The 26,229-nt window shown below is 41.5% G+C and overlaps 2 protein-coding genes across 4 annotated transcripts in view; one reads left to right on the top strand and one right to left on the bottom strand.

The window, feature by feature from the left end:
* Window positions 1–13,109, bottom strand: part of CCDC93 (coiled-coil domain containing 93) — a 66,652-nt gene extending 53,543 nt beyond the window's left edge. For both annotated transcript variants that reach the window (XM_048952461.1, XM_048952460.1), the window contains exons 1-3: window positions 12,967–13,109; window positions 12,285–12,445; window positions 948–1,067 (exon numbers count right to left, since the gene is read on the bottom strand). The gene's annotated coding sequence lies outside the window, so the exon portion shown is untranslated. The remainder of the gene's footprint in view (window positions 1–947; window positions 1,068–12,284; window positions 12,446–12,966) is intronic.
* A 454-nt stretch (window positions 13,110–13,563) lies between these two features.
* INSIG2 (insulin induced gene 2) lies at window positions 13,564–25,948 on the top strand. Of its 2 annotated transcripts, none has more exons than XM_048952462.1 (6): window positions 13,564–13,691; window positions 17,753–18,083; window positions 19,840–19,964; window positions 21,934–22,100; window positions 22,445–22,544; window positions 23,005–25,948. In XM_048952462.1, exons 2-6 carry the CDS (start codon window positions 17,840–17,842, stop codon window positions 23,044–23,046), a joined length of 678 nt encoding a protein of 225 aa, XP_048808419.1. In that variant the 5' UTR covers window positions 13,564–13,691; window positions 17,753–17,839; the 3' UTR covers window positions 23,047–25,948. The 2 variants fall into 2 exon arrangements, with proteins under 2 accessions (XP_048808419.1, XP_048808420.1); XM_048952463.1 differs by lacking the exon at window positions 13,564–13,691 and adding an exon at window positions 14,061–14,208.
* Window positions 25,949–26,229: the final 281 nt, after the last annotated feature.

Consider the following 26,229-nt stretch of genomic DNA (forward strand, 5'->3'; position numbering starts at 1 on the left):
AAAATTCCTATCTGATAGTTAGACTTGTTATAGCAACGTATTTAATTCCAGAGCTACATCTTTCAGCAGATACTTTTACTTCATTCAAATTACTAATCGTTTAGATTCTCTCTGAAAGTCTTTCCTCCCTTGCTCCCCATGCATGCTTAACCTAATTAACTATAAATGAGAAAAAATGCTATTCACATAAAAAGAAAATGTTAACCTATAAATTATCCAGTGCTCCCTCCCGAGGCTGGCAACGCCTCTTGTAGAAAAGCTCAGATGTTGGTGCAGTATTCTTGGCTTGTTCTCCAGTTTCTGCCACCCAAAATCATTTTATGCAACACATTACTTTGCCATTTTGTACATCTGGCAACATTTGCTGATACTAAGTCCTCTCCGGTGTTTTCAAGATTACACGAAGGAGGATTTCCAGGATGATTAATTGGAGAGATAAAATCATTCCTTTACATTTCAAGGAACATTTGCAGAAGACTAATGGTCATTTATGGAAATATGGCCTCTTTATACCCATTAATGTCTTCCAGTGCTCCCTGTAGGTCACACAATTAACCACTCATTTGTGTTTCCTTGCTGCTGTCATTCCAAGTCCTCTCGGTCGTCATCAGCACTGAAAAACCTTCTGTTCCTCCCTAGCCAGACCAGAGCCCATTCAGGCCTGTAGGACTGAGCCACCTACATGTCAGATTCCTCGCTCTATAGATTTCTCCTCAATATCCACTTTTTTTTACATAGCTTTTCAAATGCACTCAGCCAAATTTCACCTTGAAAACCTCTTCCAATCCTTTATTTTTAATTCTTTTGTGATTTTATTCATCTTACTTTGTACACATACCTACCAGCCACCTTGGGGTGGGGATTCTGCACACAACAGTGTTGTACTGGGTTGGAAAAACTGACCATACAAAACAGCAGCAACAAATATTAATTGCTTTGTTCCCCACCTTAAAAGGAGTGAGGTATTCAGAACAAGGTCTTAAAGGAAGTCCAAATCTCTTCCATGGTTATGCATTCCATTCAACTACCTCTGTTCTTCTGGGCACAACTTGGTCTCCTTCTTACATCTGTGAAACAAAGCCAAATCCATTTTAGGACGTACATATGTGGTGGACAAAAACGATGCTGCACTTTACAGATCATCTCAGAGAAATGCAAAATGTTTGTGGTTCATCAGTGAGGTGCTCACAGAGATTCTGATCCACAGCTTGATCCACCCAGCTCAAATGTCAAAATGTTATTATTATTATTTGCTGTTTTTCAGGGGTAAAGACATCCAGAATAGATACATCCCAGAATATTAAGAAATGAAAAGAAATGTAGAAATGAGGGCAACACAGATAAAAACAAGGAGTAAATCCTATATCAAACACAGCAAATTAAAGAAGAGACAAGCTGCTTATCTGCCCCTTCTGAATTCTCTGAAATTTTCCTCATTTTGATGCTGCTTGGTCACGAGCTGAGAGGAGCTGGGCCTCCAACAATGAGCAGGCAGCCTCAGACTGCAGTAGGAAATAGAAGCATAATTTACTTGCCATACTTGAGCACAGTAAAAAGAAATGGAGAGAGAAAAACTCAGGAAAAAAAAACTATTGGCATTCAGCTTTGGCTTTCTAGATAACGAAATCATTGAGACATGGATTTAGTGAATGTGTGTGTTTTATATGGTTCAGGAAACACTGCTGTTACACAAGTTAGCTGAATTAATTATGCGTCTACAAGTCTTCTAGAATGTCCTTCTTAAAGGTGTACATAAAGTTGATGAGGACATACTGTTATCCAATCTTATTTCAGCATTGCCTAAGGATGATTTACAGCACTTCAGCAGAAAATGCAAAAGCCATTCTATGTACTTTCATTCTGACTTACATTAATTGCTCTCGTGGACACTGGCTTCATCGGAGGTTTTGCAGGAATACAGCCACTAAGAATTTTAGTTAATTGGGGCTAATTATTGTTAACAGTCATTAGAGTCACATTCACAAGGGGTGGCAGGAATGAGGGAGAGGAAATACAACTCAGCCCACTCATACCTCTGTACGCACACCTAAGTGAGCAGGGTTAATGAGAGTACCAGTGAGATGCCCAAGCACACAAGAGTAGATTAGTTACGTAAATAGAAGCCATTTTTCATGTTTCACTCTGTAGAGTAGTTTTACCCTGGCCCATTTTAGAAGTGAAATGAATGTGTCACAGAAAAAGCCAGGAGCTTGACCAGGGCTCTGCAGCAATACTGTGCCAACACAGAGCTCAGGAGTAACGCCTTTCCAATCCACATCGAACTTTATCAGAATAAAATCCTGCATGATTGTTTATTGTTATCATTATTGCTGCATAATAGCTACCATCATCTCCGGCACCAGAAATTTTAGACCGAACTGTGTCACAGCTGCACAATTTAATTTGAATTAATCAACCCCTAACCCCTGATTAGCAGAACACGGCAAGAAGGAAATAGCTGAAAATAAGCAAACCTCTGTCAGAAACAAGAATATTACTTACAAGGCTAACATCTTGCCTGAATTGACAGCAAACAAGCTTCAGTAAGCAGCAGTGGAAAATAGGAGAAAGTCTATTAGCAGACACCTAGGTAAACACTGTTTTTCAACCCTTGAAACCCAAGCTCTTGTTTAAGACTATAGCTATTTTTTTTTGCACCAGAACAACAAAAACAACAAAAAAATAAAATTGAAAGGCAGGACTATTAAGCAATGATAAAGGTTGAGTCATAAGCTAAAGTCATGTTATAGATTTACCTACCAACAAGAAGCCAGCAGGGTTCGGGTTGGAGGTTAATGAAAGACATCCAAAGGTCATCCAGTGATTATGTGCGAGCATGAGTTTAATAGGGCACGGGGACGACAGACACTGACAGAAGATTTATACCAGAGGTGATGACACTGCTAGGAATACTGCTGATAAAAAGAGCCCCAATATCGGACGGAGCAGGATGATGAATGGCACACATGTCTACTCACACTTCTCATTATAAGCTCCTTCACTCATGGTGGCACTTAGCAGCATTTATTTACTGTGCTTTGAAGGTACCGAGCAGAAGCACAGTATATCTAATACTTTAAATGTAGGCTTGCCATATAAAAATGAAACAAGAGATAAGATTAGACCACTGAATAATTGCCCAGCTTTCCTGCAGAGATTATATTCACTAGTGCTAACATTATTTTTTCCCTAATGTTCTAGCGTACGAACAGCTCAAGTGAATTAATTTTCTGAGGCAGAAGGTCAAAGGAAAATAACTGATAAGCGTTGTGCCTGCTATAGAATATCACTTTACAATATTCTTTCTTCCTCATTTGTCAGATAGAGAGTAAGAGATAATATAATAAAGGTATATAAACATATTTTTTGTCACGCCATATTTAGTTTTAGTAGTCCCAAGTGCTATTTTTCCTTGTAGATTCTGGTAGGAAGAGGATCAGAGAAGTCAGACAAAAATGTCAAATAAAAAAATAATAAAGGAATAAACCTTAGAACCCAAACCGAGGAAAACTAAGACCTGATGAATAACATGCACTGCACCAAGAAACTCCTTTTCAGACTGTTATATATTTATCAAACCACTGGAGTGTGAATTCTATGAATAAGTCTTATCATCTTTCAAGCAGCAGGCACAATAAAAATTAGAACTACAGAAAATTGTGGGTATTACAAAAGGTTATTTCTATCAATTCACACCTATCTGTAGATGGGAATGTCACAAAAGAAAGTTCTGCATGTCTTGCCACTTGTAACTTCAAGCAGAGATGGAGCAATACGCCATGACGTCATATTTAACATTTATCTGGACATGCAGCAACATAAATAAATCCCCACTTGACCAAGAGGCGTTGTAAATAGTCTGTAATTTTAGGAGGAGAGATGTAACATTCTGAGCACACGCTACCATCATTCCTCAGGATAGTTCACTTACAGCTACCTTGCGTGTGCTGCTGTTACGACCACTTCCAAGCACAATACATCTGTATTATATCCTTTATCCATCCTGAGATACTTGAATGTCTCTCATGGAATAGGAAAGGGAGGCAGCCAAGAAAATGCATTGTCCTTATTTGTTGTTATTGTTTATAGTTTGTATTGCAAACAGAGGTCATTTGGATAAGCAATGGCTTATTTCCACTGCTAAGAGATACACAGCTTGATCCTAGACATGCAGTCATAGCTTTTAGATGTCGTGTTGATGCTTGCACATAGAGAAAAGATGCTGTCTCTCTCTGAGAGCTGCCTCACAGATATGATCTGCTCAAGGTAGAGGCTGATTACAAGGCAGACATCAAGAGTATGAGGGATGTGTTGGCTGGAGCACTGTGTATTTCTACAACAATGTTAAGTCTTCTGCTGTAAAACACATGAAAACCTTAGCGAACTGCTTGTGGCCAACTCTTCATGGACCAATTTCTGTAATGAATGCCACTGTATCCAACCCAAAGCTTCTCATCACTTTCTGTCTCTCTAATTAAGGAATAAAATGTAGGTACTCAGAAAGGGAGGGAGTGCTTTAATTACACTTGAAATTGACTCCTTCTCCATAGAGCATACATCATCTCACTAATTTATACCATAACCTGAGCCACAAACTAGCCATTTTTAGCCTCGTCACTGATTCTCAGTCACCTCTTCCCTCTGTGCTCAGTGCAGCAATATATTTTTTCTTAAGGACTCACCCAGTTTTCCAATACTTTTGAATTGCAGTAAAATGATTGGGCCCAGGATGGGGCCCTGGGTAGCCTGGTCTAGCATTAAATGGGGAGGCTGGTGGCCCTGCATGTGGCAGGGGGGTTGGAGATTCATGATCCTTGAGGTCTCTTCCAACCCAGGCCATTCTGTGATTCTGCGATTCACCAAAAACACATTTAATCAACATTTTCTAGCAGCTGGGTTCTAATCTTTGAGATCCTGGTACCCACATTCCCCTTTGGAAAGATTATATAATCAGTGTTATCTGATAGGGCTTTTCACTGGGCTGATCACTGAAAAGTAATAGGAATACATCAAAAGAGCCATGCCTCCATTAAAATACATAGGGATAGGGTACACTGGGATATAGGAAAACCCATGAAGAGGCAAGAGGCAGAATGGCTTCTTTCTCTAAAGCTCTGTAGCCATCAGTGTCACCCTGTCATTCAGCATGTTTTACTGTCCACTTGAGCCAAATGAATACAATGATCTAATGGAAGCCACAGAGTTTCCCAATAGACAGCACATTTGTTAGTGAGGCAGATGATAAAATGTTCGTAAAGCATCTGAAACATCTCTCTGCCAAATGAGGATGAGATTTCTTATTTATGAAGAGGAAAAATAAAATTTGAACACTGTATTTATTTACTACGCAGCAAAAGAGAAAGCCAGGGCAACTGAAATTCTGCTTAGAGAGCAAATATTAAATGCAGCACTTCTCTGGCATGGCCACAAGAAACCAAGTTTCATCCAAAGATATAAGATGTAAGACCAGTACTGGCTATGAGGTGAGATCACTTCATCTGAAGCAGCAGAAATGATCGTATGATGAAACATTACTCATTTTGGCCCACATACTGGTTTCAAGCACATCAAATTAGTACTGAGCTGTCTAATAATACATAGCTAAAATTTAATAACTTGACTAAAACATGACCATTATTCTGTTGCACCAAAAATGGAAATATTGAGCTAGGAATCGAGAAACTGTATAAGCAGATTACTCTCAAAAAGACTGATGCACGAAATTCCCCTCTTTTTACACTATCTTTGGCAGCTGACACACAGCTTTGAATTTATTGGAAAAGGAAGATCTTCACAAGACTCTCAGGAAGAACATTTCAGAAAATGACAGGGAGCAGCTGAGAAGCTGGTGCACTTTTGCATGCTGCTGGCGTTATTTGGAATCCAGCTTCCATCCCGGAGACCCAAATCAAAATTAAATATCAAATAACCTAATCTGATAGAATTAGATCAAATCTCTATAAGAATTGACTACTAATTATATATACGTGCATCTATCTGTGTATCTGTATGGAAAATATTTTAACTTCAACACTTCCAGTGATTTTAATTCGTTTAGCTCTTGAAAAAGCTTTCTTCTGAGAAAAGTCAGAGGAGAAAGTATTGTGACAACATTCATAAATCCACAGCAGGTCTACTAGGTAAGCAGCATGGACACAAGCTCTAATATTTTTCTGTACTTAAAGTACTTGTGTTCATTTTGGGTACATGTGTTTATCTTTATGCAAGTCCTGGCCTGCTCAGAGTACTTCAATTCCTGGGTAATGGAAACACCATCAGAAACCTGAATCTCATCATCTTTTTTCATAAATGAATCACTGGAGCAAAAAGAAAAGAAAAAAAAATAAAAAAGAGAATAATAAAAACCCACAAGGAATAATGCAAAAACAAACACAATACTGAGATTTTATTTATGTCTCTCTGTAATGTGAAGGCCAGATTCTTACTGGGGTAAATTTACGAAGGCAGCAGAAATTTGGGTCCAAAATTTGTAGCTTAGGAAAAAAAGCAGTAAGACAAAACTCAGGACATGGTATAAGCTGATTATAGTTCAGTGATCCACATCAGTGATGTAGCTTGATACATATATTTTTCTGAGTTCATATGAAGTCCTACATACTTCAACAGGACCAGCTCTGTATCTGCCTTGTGTGTAAGATTTCTACAAAAATAAATACAAATTAAAAAATCTTCCTCATTAAACCTTCTTAAACCTTTTTCATTAAACCTTTAAGCTAAAACACTGGATCATCCTCACGAAACATTCCACTTAGAGATGTAGAACAGAACATGGCCAGTCCTGTTATCAGCTCCATTTGCTATTACATTCAAATCAAAGTTCAGAAGGTTCATGCCCCAGCTTCTAGTTGCGACATCAAACCTTAAACAACACAGCATAATCCCAGCTTTCATCAGAAGAGGACACATTGGAGCAGAAGCAGATTCCCAGAAAGCCAGGACAGCTCAGCAACTTCCTGCTGACACTAATTGGTGGGTCTCAATAAAGAAAGAATTCTTTTTTTTTTTTTTCCTCCACAAAAGTTGTAGCCAAATGGTGAAATAAGAATGAAAGAGGAAAAGGGACTCAATTTTTAAGTCCAGAGAACTCTACAATACAAATTCCAAGTATACTAGTTTGCATTACTACATTCTTCTGCCTTCTTTCTTTCTCCAGTATATGGCTTTCCAGTATTGCCTCTGTGATACTGTGACTCAGAAAAACCCGTAGGGCTGAGTCAGACAATTATTAAACTTCTCTTTTTGTAGCTTCAGGGGGACTTATACAGAGTTGCTTGTTAACTACAGCTCCATTTATCCCAGTGTTCCTTACATAATCCTGTTACCGAACACCAGACCTGGTTGTGTGCTAGAAGTGCTCCCAGCTGAGCGCAGCACCTTGCTGTGTGCCTGGAGCACAACCTGCCCCTTGCTTCAGGGCCTGGTTATGCTGGTTTGCAGCCAGTACAAGGATTTCTGGATGCTTCAGTGGTAATGTAACTGGGAGGGGCCAAGAGGATGAGCATGGGGTGAGACCTGGGTGTCCTATGGTACTGACCTCTCTCGGCTGGATTCTGATAGCCTGATAGAATTATGGAATTGTTTGAGATGGAAGAGGTCCTTAAAGGCCACCTGGTCCAACTCTCCTGCAATGAACAGGGACACCTACAGCTCCATCACTTGCTCAGAGTCCCGTCCAGCTTTATCTTGGGTGCTTCCAGGGACAGGGCATCCATCACATCTTAGGGCAACCTGTGCCAGTATTTTGTAAAAAACTTCCTTACGTTCAGTCTAAATCTCCCCATTTTAGTTTGAGACCATTTCCCCTTAACCTATGACAACAGATCCTGCTAGAGTCTGTCCCCTTCCTTCTTACAGCCCCCTTTTAGATACTGAAAGGCCGATCTCAGCTCTCCCTGTAGCCTTCTCTTCTCCAGCCTGAACAGCCCCAGCTCTCAGCCTGTCCTCATAGTGAGGGGTTCCATCCCTGGGATCATTTCTGTGGCCCTCCTCTGGACATGCTCCAACAGCTCCATGTACCTTCTGTACTGAGGTCTCCACCTCTGGACGCAGTGCTCCAGGTGAGCTCTCACCGCACAGAGCAGAGGGGCAGGATCCTCTCCCTCATCCTGCTGGTCACACTGCTTTCTGGACTGTGAGGGCAAATTCACAGAATCACAGAATGGCCAGGGTTGGAAGGGACCTCAAGGATCATGAATCTCCAACCCCCTGCCACATGCAGGGCCACCAACCTCCCCAGTCAATACCAGACCAGGCTGACCAGGGCCCCATCCAATCTGGCCTTGAACACCTCTAGGGATGGGGCATCCACAACCTCTCTGGGCAGCCTGTCCCAGCACCTCACCATTTTCATAGTGAAAAAATTCCCCCTAACATCCAACCAAATCTCCCCTCCCTTAATCTAAAACCATTTCCCCTTGTCCTGCTGTTATCTACCCTTTCAAAGAGTTGATTACCCTTCTGTTTGTAGGCTCCCTTTAGGTACTGAAAGGCTGCAATGAGGTCACCCTGCAGCCTTCTTTTTCTCCAGACTGAACAAGATCAGCTCCCTCAGCCTGTCCTCATAGGGGAGGTGCTGCAGTCCCCTGATCATCTTTGTGGCTCTTCTCTGGACCCTCTCCAACAGCTCCCTGTCTTTCTTGTACTGGGGGCTCCAGACCTGGACACAGTGCTCCAGATGGGGCCTCACAAGAGCAGGTTAAAGAGGGACAATCACCTCCCTGTCCCTGCTGGCCACCCTTCTTCTGATGGAGTCCAGGATACATTGCTGGCTGATGTCCATCTGCCATTCACCAGTACCCCCAGGTCCTTTTCTGCAGGGCTGTGCTCTGTCCTTTCATCCCCCAGCTAGTATTGCTAGTGCTGCTTGGAAAATGGTGTTTCAGAGCAAGCTCTTGGCTCGCTTATTTTTGCATTTTGCACTCTGTGCTGTCTGAGGGAAAGGTCAAATTTCAGAGGAAGTCAAATTGCCACAAATGGCAATATTTGTTGGAAACAAAAACTTTTGGTATTTGAATTGTCACTGTAGATCTACAGATATCTGTTGGCTAAGAGGAACAGACACTTTCCCAACTGCTCCAAATGTGTCCTTCAGAGCAGTGTCAGTGCCAGCAGTAACTGCTGCCCCATACAGCAATCATACAGCAATCCGAGGCTGGTTGTAACATGAACATTCCTCAGTGCTGACCCAGATAACCTGTGCTGTTAAACAATTACACAGGATAACATCATTATCTCCTTATTCTGAGGTCTAAACTTTACATGTCTAAACAAGGCTTGGCATCTTTTCTCTCTGCAACAGGTGATGGAAAGAAGCAGCTTTCTCCAGAAGATAATTTTTTTAAAACTTAAAATAGACACATCAAATGAGCAAGAGGAATCACTCAATTTTTCTCTCTATCAGCTGCAGAGGAACTTGCTGGTCTCTCTTGTTTGTAAAGTGCACAGGAGTACACTGGTTCTCACAATGTATCCATACAGTAAATAGCAAAATAGGGGTGTGTGCTATTGCCCCATCTTGAAAATAGTTAAAATTAGTTGCTGTCACCTTTTTGTAGGCATAAATATAAGGTCTGTATCCCTATAAACCAAATGTAAATTGAAATAAGTTCAGTATTATCTGGTGCAATCACCATTGCCACTGTTTGCTAATGACAAGTATCACAAGTCATGTGATACTTGGAGTTTTCCAAATGCCATTGCTAGAGTCTATTGCTTTCTTGTGGATCTGACATTCCACAAATGGGATAAAAAAGAGATAAAGAGAAAGAAAAGAGAAAGGGAAAGGACATGAATTTCATAGCCATCAAGAAATTGTAAACCACCAAACCAAACATTAAACATATCAGTAGAGAAACCACTTTCTTTTACCTTCAGTGCCACACACATATAAAATACTTTCAATCTAGTTCACAAAATATTTCAATTTTCTGTGCAGGACTGCTTTCATTCTCAGACATTGCACTTTTCCTGTTTGCATTCCTCATGTTGTTCTTCTTGCCCACTCAGCCATATATTTTTAACTTGATTTGACATGAATTTCCTTCTTGCCCTTTTCCCATATACTAATTCATCTGCACTGACCTTATTTTCACTTTCAGCAAGTGACACACTTCTGACACATGCACACACACCTAGAGCTGGAATCCATATATATTCCTTGCATACCTTCAGTTTCTGCACTGTCTTTGCTACCGACCAGAATTTTTCACTGCAAAAACAACATCCTGATGAAGTTCAGTGTCCCAGTTTTGTTTAGCCTGTCTACTCAATCTAGATGTTGTATGGCACTGTAATAACATGACAGGAAATCTTTAATTTCTAAATCCCCTGGCTGGATGTATTCTAACATGATGATGGTTACTTTGCATTTTCAATATCTTATTTAAATGCCATAGTCCTACAGCTGTGCAAAGCTCTTTGGCATGTGATGCAATGAGGTTATCTCAGTAAACTTCCAACTGGGCTGGGCTCCATATCGCAGCAACCACGACCATGGTTGGCAGCACGTACTCCCTTGGTATCTATTTTAGCAAGTACTGAATGAGTGGGGAACGTAGATCAGGGTAGAGCCACGCTGGCACAGTGATACAGGAAAACTCATGCTGCACCTTTCAGAAGATAAACAAAGGACTTTAGCCTCTGGCATTGACAGCCCAGCATCTTTTGCAAGAGGCTAAATAAATAAAGCAAACAAAAACATGCCTTTGATATCAGCCCTGGAATTGTGCATCCTGTTGCTAACCCGAGATAAGAGGAAGCCTTTTTCATATGTAAGAATGCACGTGATCTGATGGTTTCACATTGCTGCTGTCTCCTTTTTCCTTCCCTCTCTAAAATGCCAACCCTATTGGAAAATCAATCTTGTGAAAGTTCTCTGTGTGGTGTGCTCTTGCCAAGACCCCAGACTCGTTCACAGTACACTGCCTCTTTGTGCATAACAAGCCTCCCATATGCTGCAGGACTCGTCAGCCATTGAGTGGTGCCTGTGACCCAGCTGTGTGCTAACGAGGATGGCTACTACGCCTTCTTTTGGAGATAATAAAAGAGACAAGACAGCAGCCTCAGCTGGTGAAATAAAAGGCACTGGTGGAAAATGTGCCCAGTTCTATAATTCTTCATTTCTGAAGGCCTTCCAGAAGCCTTCTGTATGCATGGAGAGCTTCCAAGGAGGCTCTGAAGGAGATCTGTATTTCTGAAGAACATTTTGATAAATAAGAAAATCTGTAATTTACGACTTTATTTTTGCAATAGCAGCTAAAGGGCCCAAGTAACAGCAGTAATCAGTGCCGTTGTCTGGAACTCAGAATAAGGAAAGGACAGGTTTTGATGTTATGACACTGCAATTGTCAGTCATCCTGCACAGCTCACACCCAGGCTTCTTGAAGTGTCTTGTCTAAGGTATGCCAGAGATATGCAGGATTTGTGCTTGTAGAGCTCTACCTGTTCTCTGTTTCCCAGCAATCCCCTTTCATTTACTGTCCCACGCTCTCAGGCAGGCAGTCTTGTGTTGAATCATGCAACCAGTCCACAAGAGCCCTGACAAAACAAAAGTTTCTAGAAGTGGCTCCTAAAGATATGAGAGCAATTCCAATTTTCTACAGATGTGTGGCTGCTTTAGGCTCCTCTGCTTTGTATGAACTTTGAGGTGATTTTCATTGCCAGATTCATCATATCCACAAAATACTTATTTCCCCAAACTAAATCCACAATATTCTATATTGTTGTGCTCTGCAGCCAGCACAATGAAACAGCCTTGTGCTGTTTCCAGAAAAAATGCTTTTCCCATGATATTCCATACCAATTCCAGTCGAAGGCAGAGCAAATGACACTTCTCTGCAAGTCATAAGCATACCTTGTTTGCAAAACTATCTGCTGATGTATCTATTTTGTTAATTTCCTAGTCAGACACTTTCCTTTACTTTCCTCTCACATTCCTCTCATTTCTGTGCAAACACTGTACCCTCTAGCATTACCAGATGGGTAAAAAGCCTTTAGCTAATTTTTAGCTTATAGTGGCAACGTCGATAAATTTCTTGGAGTGGCAGTGTTTTACACAATTACTGTTTTTGGTTTTTTTTTTTTTTCCCACATTTAATACTTTTCTGCTAATATAGTTAATATTTCTTACATGATCAGCTTACTTTCTATACGAGCTGTAATTTAATAGGCCTTACTATAGCTAACCTGATCGTATTGATGGACAAATCATCATATGGCTATACATACGTCAAGAGAAGGGAAAAAAAGCCATCATTTGTACTCACCATCCACATATGCCACACTTTTCCTCTCTAATGCTCACACTTCATATCCACCAACTTTCTGCTGTCAGGCTTTCTCACATGGACCTGTAGTTCTGGTCTCCTTTGCTCTGCCTCAGGCAAGTAGCTCAGTAGGAGTTACTGAGAAAAACAAGATTTTGTTTCTGTGCGAAGAAAACCAAAGTTGAACCATCTGAAAGTTCATTCACTGCTCATCTAAACCACAATGGGTTTCTGCTGCTGTAAATCTCTTCCTTTCCCATTTTTGTTATGTCTATTACAGATCCTTATGCTCTTCTTCATCTATGTTTTGGTACAGTGTTTCTCAGAACATATCAGCACTGACAAACTACAGTTATCACTACAGATAATGCTGTAGTAAACACAGTAACAAATTTCATCCTATCCAAGCATTAACTCAGGGTTGGAAATGGGAACTGCACTGCACTGTACTGCTGTGAATGAGCCTGGGAATATGGAGAGCTCACCAAAGTGTTTGCAATGAAACACGAAGGCAAACATTTTCAAGTATATTGTACTAGATATCAGAGGAATGAGAACAGAAAAAGTTCAGAGGGAATAATAATAAACACGATACAGAAATAAATTTAATAATGAAAACAGCAGCATTATACTCCTATATCTCCCCACATATACAACAAATGATGGTTTTTTGTTGTTATACCTTGTCTGAAGAAAGGTTAAAGCAGATTGTTGCCTGCTTCCGCCTTGCGCCTTCCTCCAGAGAGACCACAAATTGGTGATGAAAATGTGGTTTCTGAAGTAATGAGCTGTGTCTCTTTTTGGCTTAATCAATAAAGTTAAGCACATGTGCAACTCTCTGCAGTCAGGTGCTCGAGGCAGCTGGGCTGGGGAGCAGCGTTGGCCGTATTTCATCTTTCACGTTCCTCTCCTGCAGTTTGCCCCGTGCCCATGTCACAGAAAACCCAAGGCCCGTGTCCCTCCGCTTATTTTGGCAACCCATTCCCATAGACGCAGCAGCGTTGTGCAGTTTAACCGCCGCTGAATTTTGGGTTATTTACTTCTCCCCTTACTCTGCACGCACTTTGCTTTCTACCAGCACGTGTAAAATCTAATTTTACACTTCACGTTTTCGCTAAGGAGAAGCGAAACGCTCGGAGGACGCGGGCTGCTTTCCGCGTTCTGTGCGTTTTGCCCTGATACGGCAGCAGAGCGGCTGCTGTGCGACTGCGTGGAACCGGCTGCAGCGCAAGACTGACAGCGAGAGGCTGCAGGGAACGCGAGCACCGCGCTGCCCGGCGCCTCAGGGTCCTCCGCCCCGCGGGCCGGCATTCGGAGCGCCCGGCCCGGCCCGCCCCCGCCGGCGGGAGGCTGCGGAGGCTGCGCGGGGCGGGGACTGGCGCGGGAGGAGAAGATGGCGGAGGCCGAGTGAGTCCCGGGTCTGCGGCGGCGGTGCCCGCGTTGAGGGGGGCGGCCGGGCCGGCTCACAGCTGAAGCTGGGGCGCGCGGGGCTTGGCGAGGGCGGCCGCTGAGGGAGGGCGCGGCGCGCGGAGGGGCTCGGGTTGGAGCTGCCCGGGTTGGAGCTGCCGTAGGGAGAGGCCGCCCTGGGAAGAGCCGAGCCCCCAGCCAGGCCTGCTGCCTGCTGCCTGCTGCCTGCTGCCTGCTGCCTGCTGCCTGCGGGCTGGGCCTCGTGACGTGCCTCGAGGTGTCAGCGCTGTCCGTGGTGTCCGGACGGTGGGCTGCCCAGCCCCGTGCCCTAGGCATTAGGGTTGGTGCTGCCTGGCTCCCTGCCTCTCCTACGGCACAGGCGGCGGTGTTGGTGGTGTCCCGTTGTTTTGCTACCTGCTGCTATACGTCCCTTCTTCCTTGGCTCCTGCTGTGCTGAGCTGTTTGTAGTGCATCTTATCGGCAAGAAGCTTTGTTGTGAGCCGACAGAAAGCTCTGGGTGAGCATGTAGAGCACTGGGGAGTATTTGCAGCGCAGATCTTCTTGTTACAAACTAGTTAAGTGACTGAGTGTTTTAAAAAGTCAAGGGTGATTTTCTTATTAACTCTGTAAGACAAGATGTTGTGCAGTTGCCCTGCAGACCATACCTGGCTCTCTCAGCTGCTGTGTTTGGTATGCTAAAAAGCTTGGGCTAAGGGCCGCGTGCTTCACAGTGAAGCAGAGACTTTGTGCACATGCCAGCCTGTAGCTTCCTGCGTGCTTCTGTAGCTTTGAATATTGGTTCTCAAGAGACAAGGGCTCAGAAGTAATGTTGGAATCATAGATGAAGTATTCGATCTGAATGGAAACCCTGTGCAAAACACAGGGCTTGAAAGGAGGCGCGCTGGCTCCCAGCCCAGAAGAAGGAGTTGATGTCTTTAGAAATCTTAATTTCCATCAACATTAAAGGAAGCAGCAGTAAATATTTTGATGTGCAAGTGTGCGCTCTGCCTGAGAATCTTATATCCAGCTGTCAGAGGCTGAGAAGAACCCTGACAATGGGTTTGGTCATCAGTTGCTTTTCTCTTCTCCTCGGTTTCTCTGTTTGTGGCATGCCAGAAGCCAGTTAGCAGAGAAAATTTGGAATCTGTAGTAAAGTAAATGGAAGCAACATGTGTAGGATGAGAAACCAGGGCAGAAGTCACCACGTCATACTAATTGGAGATCTGGCATTACTTGTTCCAAACGCATTCATTGGCATTTGCCCACCACAAGTGTTCTTGAGCTGATAGAGTTGTTTGCCTCACAGTAAAAGTCTCACTGGAGTCTGCAGTGCATCAAATGGCTTCCTGCTGCAGGGGCTGTACAAAAGGCAGCAATCCATCCTCTGACATAGGGGGGAGAAAAAAAGTAAGATCTGATCAATTTTTGCATAAGTAAAGCATTTTATGCACTGCCACATGGGACAGCTGATGATTCTTAATTAAGTTGGAGACTATTGTACTCAAAGAATTACAAGAAGCAGAGTCTTGTTAGAGGGGGATATCAAGAGATGGTTATAAAATTGGGAAATAATAGCTGCAGGGAAATTATAAATAGATTTCCTCAAAGATTAGGAGTTGAGTGGGTCTTGCTTAATGCTTTGGTTGATGACTTTGCGCAAAGTAGGGCCACAGTATTGGTATTTGCTATGACTTGAAGTTGGGAAATGTTTGCAGGGTCAAAGAGGATGGATATCCTGCAGGAAAAATGGAATGACGTTGAGTGTCAGAGTAATGTGTGTGGGATAAAATTTAACGTGCAAGGTTTGGGGCCTGGTACTAACAAACAGGAGGCTGCCAACAGGAGAACAGAAAGAATTGGGAGTAGTGATGGATCACAGGATGTGAGCTTCTACTTAATGGGAGTGAAAAAAAGCAAAGGTGGTCTGTGTGCTGCAGCAGAACTTGTTTAAGCAGGCACAAAAGTGGGAACTTCCTTGTACAAGGCCAAGAGATCCACATTTGGAATTGTATATATCAACTCTGTTCATACAGTATAGACAAAGGAATGTTCAGACTTAGGAAGTGCCAAGAGCTGTTGGGATAATGAAGAAAGTGGAGAGTCAGTTTAGTGTGTTTTCCTAGAAAGAATCAAGATAAGGATGTCTTTGATATCATGTGTTTATAAGACTTCCCCTGAATATTTTGTATATTCCTGCCATCAATTGTGGGCAAAGTCCCTGAGGTGGGGAAGGTTCTCAGCTGAAGGTGTGATTTGTTTGCCATTCCCTGCTTTCTTTCCTGGAGGCTAAATGTATTATCTCGGCTCTGCTGCCATGCCATCCAGAGGAGGGGAAAGCAAAACCTAGAGCACCTCCTTTTTGCTGGAAGGAAACGTGCTGCAGATGCCAGTCCTGCTGCAGATGCCAGTCCTGCTGCAGATGCCAGTCCTGCTGCAGATGCCAGTCCTGCTGCAGATGCCAGTCCTGCTGCAGATGCCAGTCCTGCTGCAGATGCCAGTCCTGCTGCAGATGCCAGTCCTGCTGCAGATGCCAGTCCTGCTGCAGATGCCAGTCCTGCTGCAGATGCCAGTCCTGCTGCAGATGCCAGTCCTGCTGCAGATGCCAGTCCTGCTGCAGATGCCAGTCCTGCTGCAGATGCCAGTCCTGCTGCAGATGCCAGTCCTGCTGCAGATGCCAGTCCTGCTGCAGACGTCTCAATGCTTGGCATGAGTCAGGCTGCTGACTCAGAACCAGGCACCCTGGTTGCCCTCTTCCCCCTCTGCCTCACCAGGACGTGTTTGTGACTACAATACCATTCAGAAGCAGCCAGGCAGAAGAGATCTTGTGTTTTTTGAGAGGACTGCTGCCTCCCCAAACCGTCACTGGGAAGTTGCATGTGGTTTGAACACTTTTTCTCTTTTGCTTTGCTTCTTGGAAGGAATAGTGCTGGAGGATGCTGCAGCATGGCCTCGAATCTTTGTTGGAGCTTTCTATCTTAACCAGCCCAGATGTATTTCCCTTGCCTTTTGGCATCAGGTCAGCAAAAGTGCAGGGCAGCCTCTGCACTATCCTTATGGGTCAGCTGGCACGGAAGGGAAGGCTGCAGCTCCTGTTTTCCACTCCTCTGCCATCCACGTGGCCATAAGTAAGAGTTAACAGGAGCCGCCACCACTTGGCAGCTCCAGATTTAAAAACATTGTCAGGGCTTTTTTTTTGTTTTTTTTTGTTTTTTTTGTTTTTTTTTAGGTTCCAGGTGGCTAAGCTGTCTATCAGAATTGTTGTTATACATGAGTGTGGCACTGAATCCATGTATAACAAGACTCTTGATTGACAGCATTTTTTTTTTTTTAAAGAGGGGTTGGGATGGGAGCTCTGCCGCTCACATGGTGCCTGCAGTTACTCATATAGAAAGCTATCCTAGGCATGGGCAGGTGGAGCTCCTTCTTCCCTTTGCTCTCAGATTCTTTTGTGCCTGTTTACAATTCGGGTATGTAATCATGTACAATACTTCTTAGAAAACATGTGTTGTTTTAGTTTAGTCTGAGGTTACTTCTCCAGTGAGCCAAGTTTCTTGCTCTGTGTCTGGAGTTTCACAAATTGATGCACTGCAGGATTGCTGAAATTTTGACTCCATCCTGAAAAATATGTCTCAGATCTTACATTCCAATGTAAGAGAGTTTTCTGGCTTCTCTTCAAGAATAGAGATCTGTGAAGCCCTGTGGCTGTATCAAAGCTGAGGGTTGTGTTATGTGCTTCTGGATTACATAATCTCCAGTTGTTGTGTAAAGGAGAGAAGCAAAACAAAATTTATTGTTGCTATGAGGCAAGCCTATCTCCCATCTGATATCAATTTTGTTTCTCTTATCACTGTGGTTTTGCTTATCCCATCCCACACTGTTTCTTAGTGGACAGATGTTTGTAAAAACTTGTTTTCTTCATAAGGTGTTTTTTCTGCTCTCAAAAAACTAATTGCCTTCTTCAGAAAATTCAGTAAAGTATCTGAATTTGTTTAGGAGAAATATATATATATCTTTATGCTCCTTCTATCTGTATTTTTCACCCGTGTTTTATTATTTTTCAGGGTTTGGGTATCTCCTAATTGAAATCCCAACGACAGGTGAATCCTCCTCAGTGAGCCTGTTGGATGTGTCTAAGAGCATAAGAAGTCATGGCAGAAAATGACACCAAGCCAACATTACCAAAAAAGAGTGGTCCATACATTTCATCTGTAACCAGTCATGGGATGAATTTGGTAATTCGTGGTATAGTGCTGTTTTTTATTGGCGTATTTCTTGCATTAGTGTTAAACTTGCTTCAGATCCAGAGGAACGTTACTCTCTTCCCCCCTGATGTGATCACAAGCATCTTCTCCTCAGCTTGGTGGGTTCCACCTTGCTGTGGCACAGCATCGGGTAAGTGCAGTTGTGTACGTATGCCTGGCATGGGGATGAAGGGTTGCATAAGGAGTTATGGTTAGGAAGGACCTCCAGGTGAAAGATGTGGTAGTTAAAAATGTGTCTTCCAGCAACATTTCCATTGCTATCCCAGCCACCTTGAATATTCACAGATAGGCATACATATGTGTCATAAAATTCTTGCTCTATTAACTTGCTACGCTGTAATATCATTAGCAGAACATAAACCTTTATTTTTCTGCTAGGTTAGAGTACAGTTTTATTAGATTTTAGTTAAAATGTGCAAGTTTATTATTTTTCCACTCATCTAATTGTTCTCCTTTTGATAGCTTGTTGAAACACTACAGCCCAAATAGCATAGAGGAAATTGATTTGAAAGGAAATCCTCCAAATAGCCCTCTGAATCCATCAGTCCAGACAAACATGTCTGGTAAAGTACTGATGTTTGATGGATGGGCAATTCAAAAGGCTTCTCATGTGTTGGTGGTTTTGATGGCAAGACTGGATATTGTTTGTAAAATGCAGTCACCTGCTTGGTATTTGCACTACTTGCTTTTAAACCACCTGATTTAAAGATGGAACTTAATTGATTTTTTTTTTTCCCAGCTGAAGTGACTCCTGATAAACTTTGATTTGTTTCTTTCATTATCAGACTTTTTTTTTCCCCATTTTCTTTCCTCATCCCCTCTGCTAGTGTACATGTAGGCAATCTCTATGATAAATGCTGATAATTCGTATGCTTTGTTACCATTTTGACTTGTACAGCCTTCCTGAAACTGACACGAACGTTCCCTTGCAGCGTGGCTTATTTTTATGAACAAAATAAAGATACTTTGCATATTTACAGGCACTGACAATGGAGACTGCTTTCAGAGATAGTTTTTCATTCTTCCCTGTTGCTAGTCATCAGTTTGGCCTGATATCTTTGGCAAGAAAATTGCTTATAAAGGATTTGTTTTCCTCTCTGGCTTTACTCATAGTTTACTTTCCTGAATGCTGGAGATCAGGTTTCTCTCTGGCAAAATAAAGAGCATTTGCCATAACACACTTGTAAAAGCATGCCAAATGGAGGGTATTACAATCCATACCAATTCCTCAGTCTCTGCCTCCCTGCTGCAGCACCAGTTTGACATGAAGCAACGGTGTTAGTTCTCAGCTGTGTTGGTCTTTTTAGCTGCAACTGCAATACAGAATAAATTCAGGAGTAAATGTTCAAAGAGCAGTTCCCGGGGCTTGGATGTCCTGTGTGCTGTCTGTATTCAACAGCTACTGTAGGATAATGGCTTTCTCTCTTACTTGAGTCTTCATAGTAGCATTGAAGAAAAGCAAAACATTACCCAAAAACTGCTTGTAAAAAAAAAAAAAAAAAAAAAAGACAAAAAAATATTGACATTATAGACCTTTTCAAAAGTGCTAGCCTGCAAGCTATTGCTGCTCTTTTGGAATTCCATTGAGAGAGCATGGATTCTGATAGGGAGCAGAGCTCTTCAGTCCTCTCCAGTTGGCTCAGTCTTACAGTCTCTTGCTGCCGTGTCTGAAGATGCTGCTGAACAGTTCTACAGGGCTTGTTAAAACCATGGCACTGTTTAAATTACTGTTTTTCGGTGATTTTTTTTGCCATGTGTGTTTTGTATTGTGTGCTCAAAAGGTTTTTTTTGGTTACTGTAATCGTCAAAATCAAGCTAGTCTTTGTTTTAGTTCAGTATTGCCAGTGCTTTAATTTTTTGGCCTTTCTTCTTTTGTGTTTCCACAGCTGTGATTGGGTTATTGTACCCATGCATGGACAGACATCTGGGGGAGCCACATAAATTTAAGAGAGAATGGTCCAGTGTAATGCGGTGTGTAGCAGTCTTTGTGGGAATAAATCATGCCAGCGCTGTATCCTGTATGCCAATGAAACTGGCGATAAAAAATAGGCCTCCAGTAAAGCAAAAGTTTACATCATCACTCATCGTGAGTTGTAGAAATGTAATGTGCAGTGTGTTTGCAAAGGAAATGCTGAGTATGTCTTAGTGTTAAACTGTCATAGGGCTATTGGAGATGGTAAGTCTCATCTGTTTGGGTTCAGAAAAATTTCTCAACACTGGGCTTTGTCTTTTAGTCTTTCTTTTCTCTGAGTGCAGGGAAATGCGTGATACATGTTACAGAAAAATGCTTTAATTTTAAGGTTTGGGTTTTTTTGTTTTTTTTTTTTTGTTTTTAACACTGTAGTTAAAAGTTGAAGCCCAGTCTTGAGGTTACCAGTGAAACACATACACTTTGTGAAGAGTGGGGAAGAGTTAGAGCTGGGTGACACCAGGGCTGCACACTGTGTTTTTCAGGTGTTGTTACCTCATTCCACAAATGTGACCTAGATGCTGATAGTCACCTTTCCTGTGGTATAAACTGATTTGAAAGAACATTTACGTTCCTTGGAACTCATTCCTTTCACTGTCAGCTCCAACGCAGCAGAAATGTGTGGCAGGAGTGCTAAGAGGCTTCTGATTATGTGCTACTGAATTTCCAGGAAAAAAGCACAGGTTGGTGAATGATGTGAGAGCTGACAGAGCTTTTACTGAGGTGGCCCTTGGATATTTTTGTTGTTGTTGCTAGGTTGGCTTGTGGGAGCAAAAGCAATCCTGCATGGCCAGACGAGCTGGAGCTGTCAAGGTTGAGTCATTTGTGGTGTCTCTTACAAACCTTGTTTGTTTTCTTTCTGTCAAAGATTTGGTAATGTAGTCCTGTAGTTCTCATCAACTGTACCTGTTCTGTGAGCAAATAGAACTTTGTTGCCTTGAAGAAATGCAAGAGAACTGACAGTGTTTCTTCGTGTGGCTCAAGTTATTTGCAGCAAACCTTGCAGTTTTCTAACAGCTGTTGCACATATTCCAGAATAACATTAATATACTGTGTTTCCTCCTTGATGGCTCTCCCAGAAAGCTGTCTTTTTGGTTTATTACTAGCTCTCTACATTACCATATTTGGTGTGGTTTTTATTCATTTGACATTTTTTCTGATGCTATTGATTTTTATCCCGTAATTAATTAATTTTACTTATTAGTTGAACTTCTTTCTAATTTCCTGTAGCTCTCTCCAGGCCTTTGTGAGAAAGTAGGACAGTGATTTTCATGTTTTCATCCCACAGATTTGCTTTCAGGCTTTTGAAACTCAACAGCTGCCTTTTCAATAATCTCTTTTGGAAACAAATAGTGAGAATTAGTTGGTATTTCCAAAACGTTTTGAAGAAAGTGAAACAGTGCAAATAGCCTGAGTCATTATTGTAGGTTTCATAAAAACTGATGTTCACCATTGAGTACTTTCAGAGTAATATTATCTGTTTACATTTCATTTTTGAGAAAGCACTTAACATTTTGCTGAATGCAAACAACCATGTCATTTAAACACAGTAGAAAAAAGAGTGACAAATATCTTTTTTTTTTTTTTTTCCCTCCAGTAAATCTCTGCCATTTAAAGGAGTCTAATGGCAGAGTTAAGATTTCATGCATAGTGTAATAAAGGACCAGATAAGAGTGGAAAGTCCTTATTCTGAATAGTGATGCGTAGTAATGTGCATTTTTTTTGTGCATCTAAAACAGTAGTGTTATTTGGTAGGTATATAGTCTTGGCTCTTTTACAGCACTATGACCCTAAAAACATGAAGAAGTGTCTTCACTTGTTAGTTTCCTGATATGCTGGCAACGTTTACAAGGCTCATTTCCTTCTACATTATAGGTGTGTGATAACAGATAAAGCTAGTGCTGTATTTTTTATGGTGAGAAAAACTGTTACGTTAAAGTATGATGAACAGAACAAAGTACTTTACATTTGCATTTGTTATTTCCAAACTTTTCCTTAACAATTAACACAGAAAGTGGATTTTGCCAACAATATCCAGTTGTCTCTCACCTTAGCAGCCCTGTCAGTTGGGCTGTGGTGGACATTTGATAGATCACGAAGTGGCTTTGGTCTTGGAGTAGGAATTGCTTTCCTGGCCACGTTGGTGTCACAGCTTCTGGTCTACAATGGAGTTTATCAGTAAGTATTTATTTCTTTGAGGCTAACTAAGAAGCCGTATTATAAAGTCAGAATAACTGAAGGGGCTGAATTTGATATGAATTGTAAAATAGTCAGAAGTTAATTTGGGGAGTAAAATAAATTTGTGAAAGCTCGGTATTAAGATCTTCAGTTGGGAGTTGCTTACTTCAGTGAAATTGCTTCTTTTATCAACAATGTTAATTACTTTAAGCAATTAAGTTTCTATAATAGTGGCATTTTGAGTTGAGTGTCCATAACTTAAGTCTGTAGATTCGTTTCCTGTGACTGAAAAACTCTCCTTTATGTGTGACACAAGTTTGAGCTAAAAAGCTGTTCTTTTCCAGGTACACATCTCCAGATTTCCTTTACGTTCGTTCCTGGTTGCCATGTATATTTTTTGCTGGTGGAATAACAATGGGCAATATTGGCAGGCAGCTGGCAATGGTAAGTGTGGAGGAAGGACTGACTGCCTTCTAGTGATGCTGCTAATCTACGTGTCACTGCTTCCTTTGTATGTAATGTACCAATCAGTTATTTGAACTGGGGATGTGGGATGAGGTAGAAACTAGTAATTGTTGCTTTTTGATTTGGTTAGTGAGCCATCAATGCTTCAGATAGGAACATGGCTCATCACTTTGCTCTGTATGCTGGTGTGCATGCTTTATTTCAGAAGCTAAATGAGAGCACCAGCTTTTAGGGGAGAAATCAAGCCGCTCTTAAGTCTGTACTATTTCTGCTGCTCACAGGGACAGAAATAACAGCCAGCATTGTTTGCACAGAACTTAGGGAGCTTAAGTGGGTAAGGTAGTAAGTTGAGCTATTTCAAAGTTATTATTGTAGAAAGTTCCCCTTTTTTTTACTAGGTATGTACATAATTATTGTTTTGCCAATTTCTGTGTTTCAGTATGAATGCAAAGTCATTGCAGAGAAGTCTCACGAGGACTGAGGAGGAACAGCATGCACCTTTAAAACAGGAAAATATCTGACAAATGACTGTTGGAGGAGCATAAGGAACACTTGACTACGAAATTGCCAAAATGCAATTTTTTTTTCTCTTCAGTGGTATATTTTACTGCAATCTGTGATTGCTGCTTCTATAGAAACTTAAATGTCTGATTTTTGATTACTGTGAAGCTACACTAGTATGCAATACATTTGATAATGTTGGTTTAATTATAGGATTCTTTTTTCCAGATCTAAACTGAGTTTACCATAACTTCTTGTCTGTCCATAATGTTGCAGTGCCAAACTGAACCTTTGCACTATGTTTATGTAGCTGCAACTTCTGCTTCACTTTATGTTGAAAGTTTTTAGGAATTTGTTCTTAATAGCTCAGTGAAAAATGTGGGATTCAGACTTAGGAATGAAGATCTTCTCTTTACGTGATGATAGCTAGAAATGCATTTAAGAAATTCATGGTTTGCAAGTGGGCCTTGATGCAATAAGTAACTGATTTCTGCCTATTAACACACTCTCATTCACATCACAGATGAGGAGGCTTAGTATGAGTTGTGTGGGTTATTGATGTATCATTTCGTTTCTGTTCTGTGTCCAGCGTCATATATCCAGAGCACAGAAATGGAGACTGGGCCTGGAAACGATATACATGCTTGGATATGGATTTGTGTTGGACCATCATCAGATGTGGACATACTCTCTGGAAGTATTTTTTATGTTGAGTAACAGGATGCAATTCAGTTCGTTTTTACTCTATAGGGTGGTGAGGTGCAGGAACAGGCTGCCCAGAGAAGATGTGGATGCCCTGTCTCTAAAGGAGTTCAAGTCTGTGTTGGATAGGGCCTGGCAGCTTGAGCTGGGGAGCAACCAACCCACGGCAGGGGTTGGGACATGTTAGGGTTTTTTTGTTATGAAACTTCATTCTGCGAAACTAAATCAGCCACTACCATATAGTGTCAGAAAGACATCCATTACCAATGCTATTTCTGTTAGTTCTTGTCTTTTCCCCATTCTGTTTGCAGGGGAGACAAAGGCTGTGTTTTAGGTACTGAAGTAGCCCATACTGCTGTAACAGTGGTCCAGGCACTCAAATACATTTGTTCTCATAGCAACATTGTGAAGTAGAGAGGTACTGTTGTCCTTATTTTACAGGTGCCTGTGCACAGAAAGTCTGACAGGACAAAGCTGAAACAGGCCACGTGCTAAATCTGTTCTCTTCTTGAGAAGGACGTTAGTGTGATCCGTGGTCTTGGGCATACATGGAATTTCTTCATGTTGGCTTTGCAGCTCCCTTTTAAGATCCTGAGATAAAAGTAACAGTGCAAGAAGGCAGAACGGAGACTGAAAAAGGATTCTGCCAGCCTATGCCAGTAGTGAATTTGGTGTGAAAAGTCTGCTTTGTTTTCCTCCTATTTCTGTGTTAATGTTTTAATGTGTTGGTTGGTTGTTTGTCTTGAAGTATATTTTTAAAATCTTCTATGAAAGGTTTATAAGAAATGTTACAGTCACCTAAGGAGACTGGAGTTGGTCCAAAGAACAAATAGATGTGTAGACAAGTTTTTATTAATGTGTATATGCATTGTACACAAAGCTTGAAATAGGAAACTCTTTTTCAGTCTTACACACTTACTCTAAGCCTGAAAAGCATGCATTGGAGTTCTTCCAAAAACATTGGCCATGAGAAGGAAAATTTATTGATCGGAAAAGTGTGAAAACAGTAATCAACTTGGTTCTTGGAGCTTGATTCTGCAGCTCTACTCTTCCATTAGCTTATTAAGGTTCCATGACAATTCTGCACCAAAAAGCACTCTTAGATTTGGTAACAGCTCAAGGAAGCACTTGTAGATGCCCTTGATTTTAAACTGTCATAGAACATGTTGCAGCAGGTTCCTGACTAGAGATTTGCTTTTAATCAGACCGTGTGATAATAAAAATCATTTAATGAATAACACAAGCCTTTTGAGCATGAAGTGAGTTTCCTTAGGCAGGCTCTGGTATACCACTAAGAATAAAAACTTGTCCTTTCTGTGCAGTATTTGGCCTGATCTGCCTTCTTCACTTAAACAAATGGTTTCAGCTTGGTAGGCAGCATGGTGAGTCCTCTTGGATTATCAAGGTACAAGTGGCATAATAATGCAGATGTTGGTTCTTATCCGAACTGGAGAAAAACATGGTACCTCAGTCAGTGTGCTGACTTGGTGAACAATTCCCTTTCATCCTGATCAGTAAGTGCGTACAGCTGGAGAGGAGTTATTTGTGTTAGTTACTTGATGATAGAGCTGCTTTTACTGCCAGTCTAAATATTTACCCAGCAGCCTTGTGTATGTTAAAATGTGTGCAGTATGTGAGAAGTGGTTATTGTGCATTTATGGCACACACTTTAAAGCACTTTGCACTCAGATTATCTAAATACGATCAGACTGTGCTGTCAGCTACCTTTTAAATTTCATTTTGGAAATTTTGAGCATGTCTTGCGAAGGCAGCAGTCATCCAAAATCTCTTTGGGTGGAGTCCTTTATTACATGTGTTTTGTTTTTTATTGTTATTTGACTGAAGTTGCTACAAGATTTGAGATCTTGGATGTGTATTTTATTTTTTTTTTCAAACTGCATTGTAACTTTATGGCTGATGTGTTCAAACCCTGAAAAAGGTCCAAGATGAGAATGCAGACACGGCCTTAACTGTAGTGGTGTGAACATGCTACTACTGTATAGCATGTAATTATAGACCGTCTTTAAAATGTTCAATAGAGAATAAATAAGGTATATTTTAGATACAACTTTATAAGCACTGTAACCTCTTCACTAATTAAGCGTTGTAAGCTCTATGCTGTTTAAGCTGGCAAATTGCTGTTAAAAGCAACATGTGCATTAAATACAACGATAACCTTGTTTGATAGATTTCTTCTTTTGTTTTTAAATGCTATTGATTTAAAACAAACAGAGTTGCCTTCTATCTTGCAATAATTTTGATTGCTTATCTGGCATATTGGCTCCACCAAACACCTTGCTGGAAGAACTATAAAAGGAATGGCTGATCAAAGTGGCAGTGATTTGATTGTAATTAGCATGCTGAACTGCCTTGGAAAATTTGGCCTTTTGAATCCACATTGGGAGTATTGCAGCTGGGGGAAAATAAACCAGATCACTTCAGCTGCAATACAGAAGAGATT

Source organism: Lagopus muta, chromosome 8 (assembly GCF_023343835.1).
Source record: "Lagopus muta isolate bLagMut1 chromosome 8, bLagMut1 primary, whole genome shotgun sequence".
Classification (NCBI taxonomy): domain Eukaryota; kingdom Metazoa; phylum Chordata; class Aves; order Galliformes; family Phasianidae; genus Lagopus; species Lagopus muta.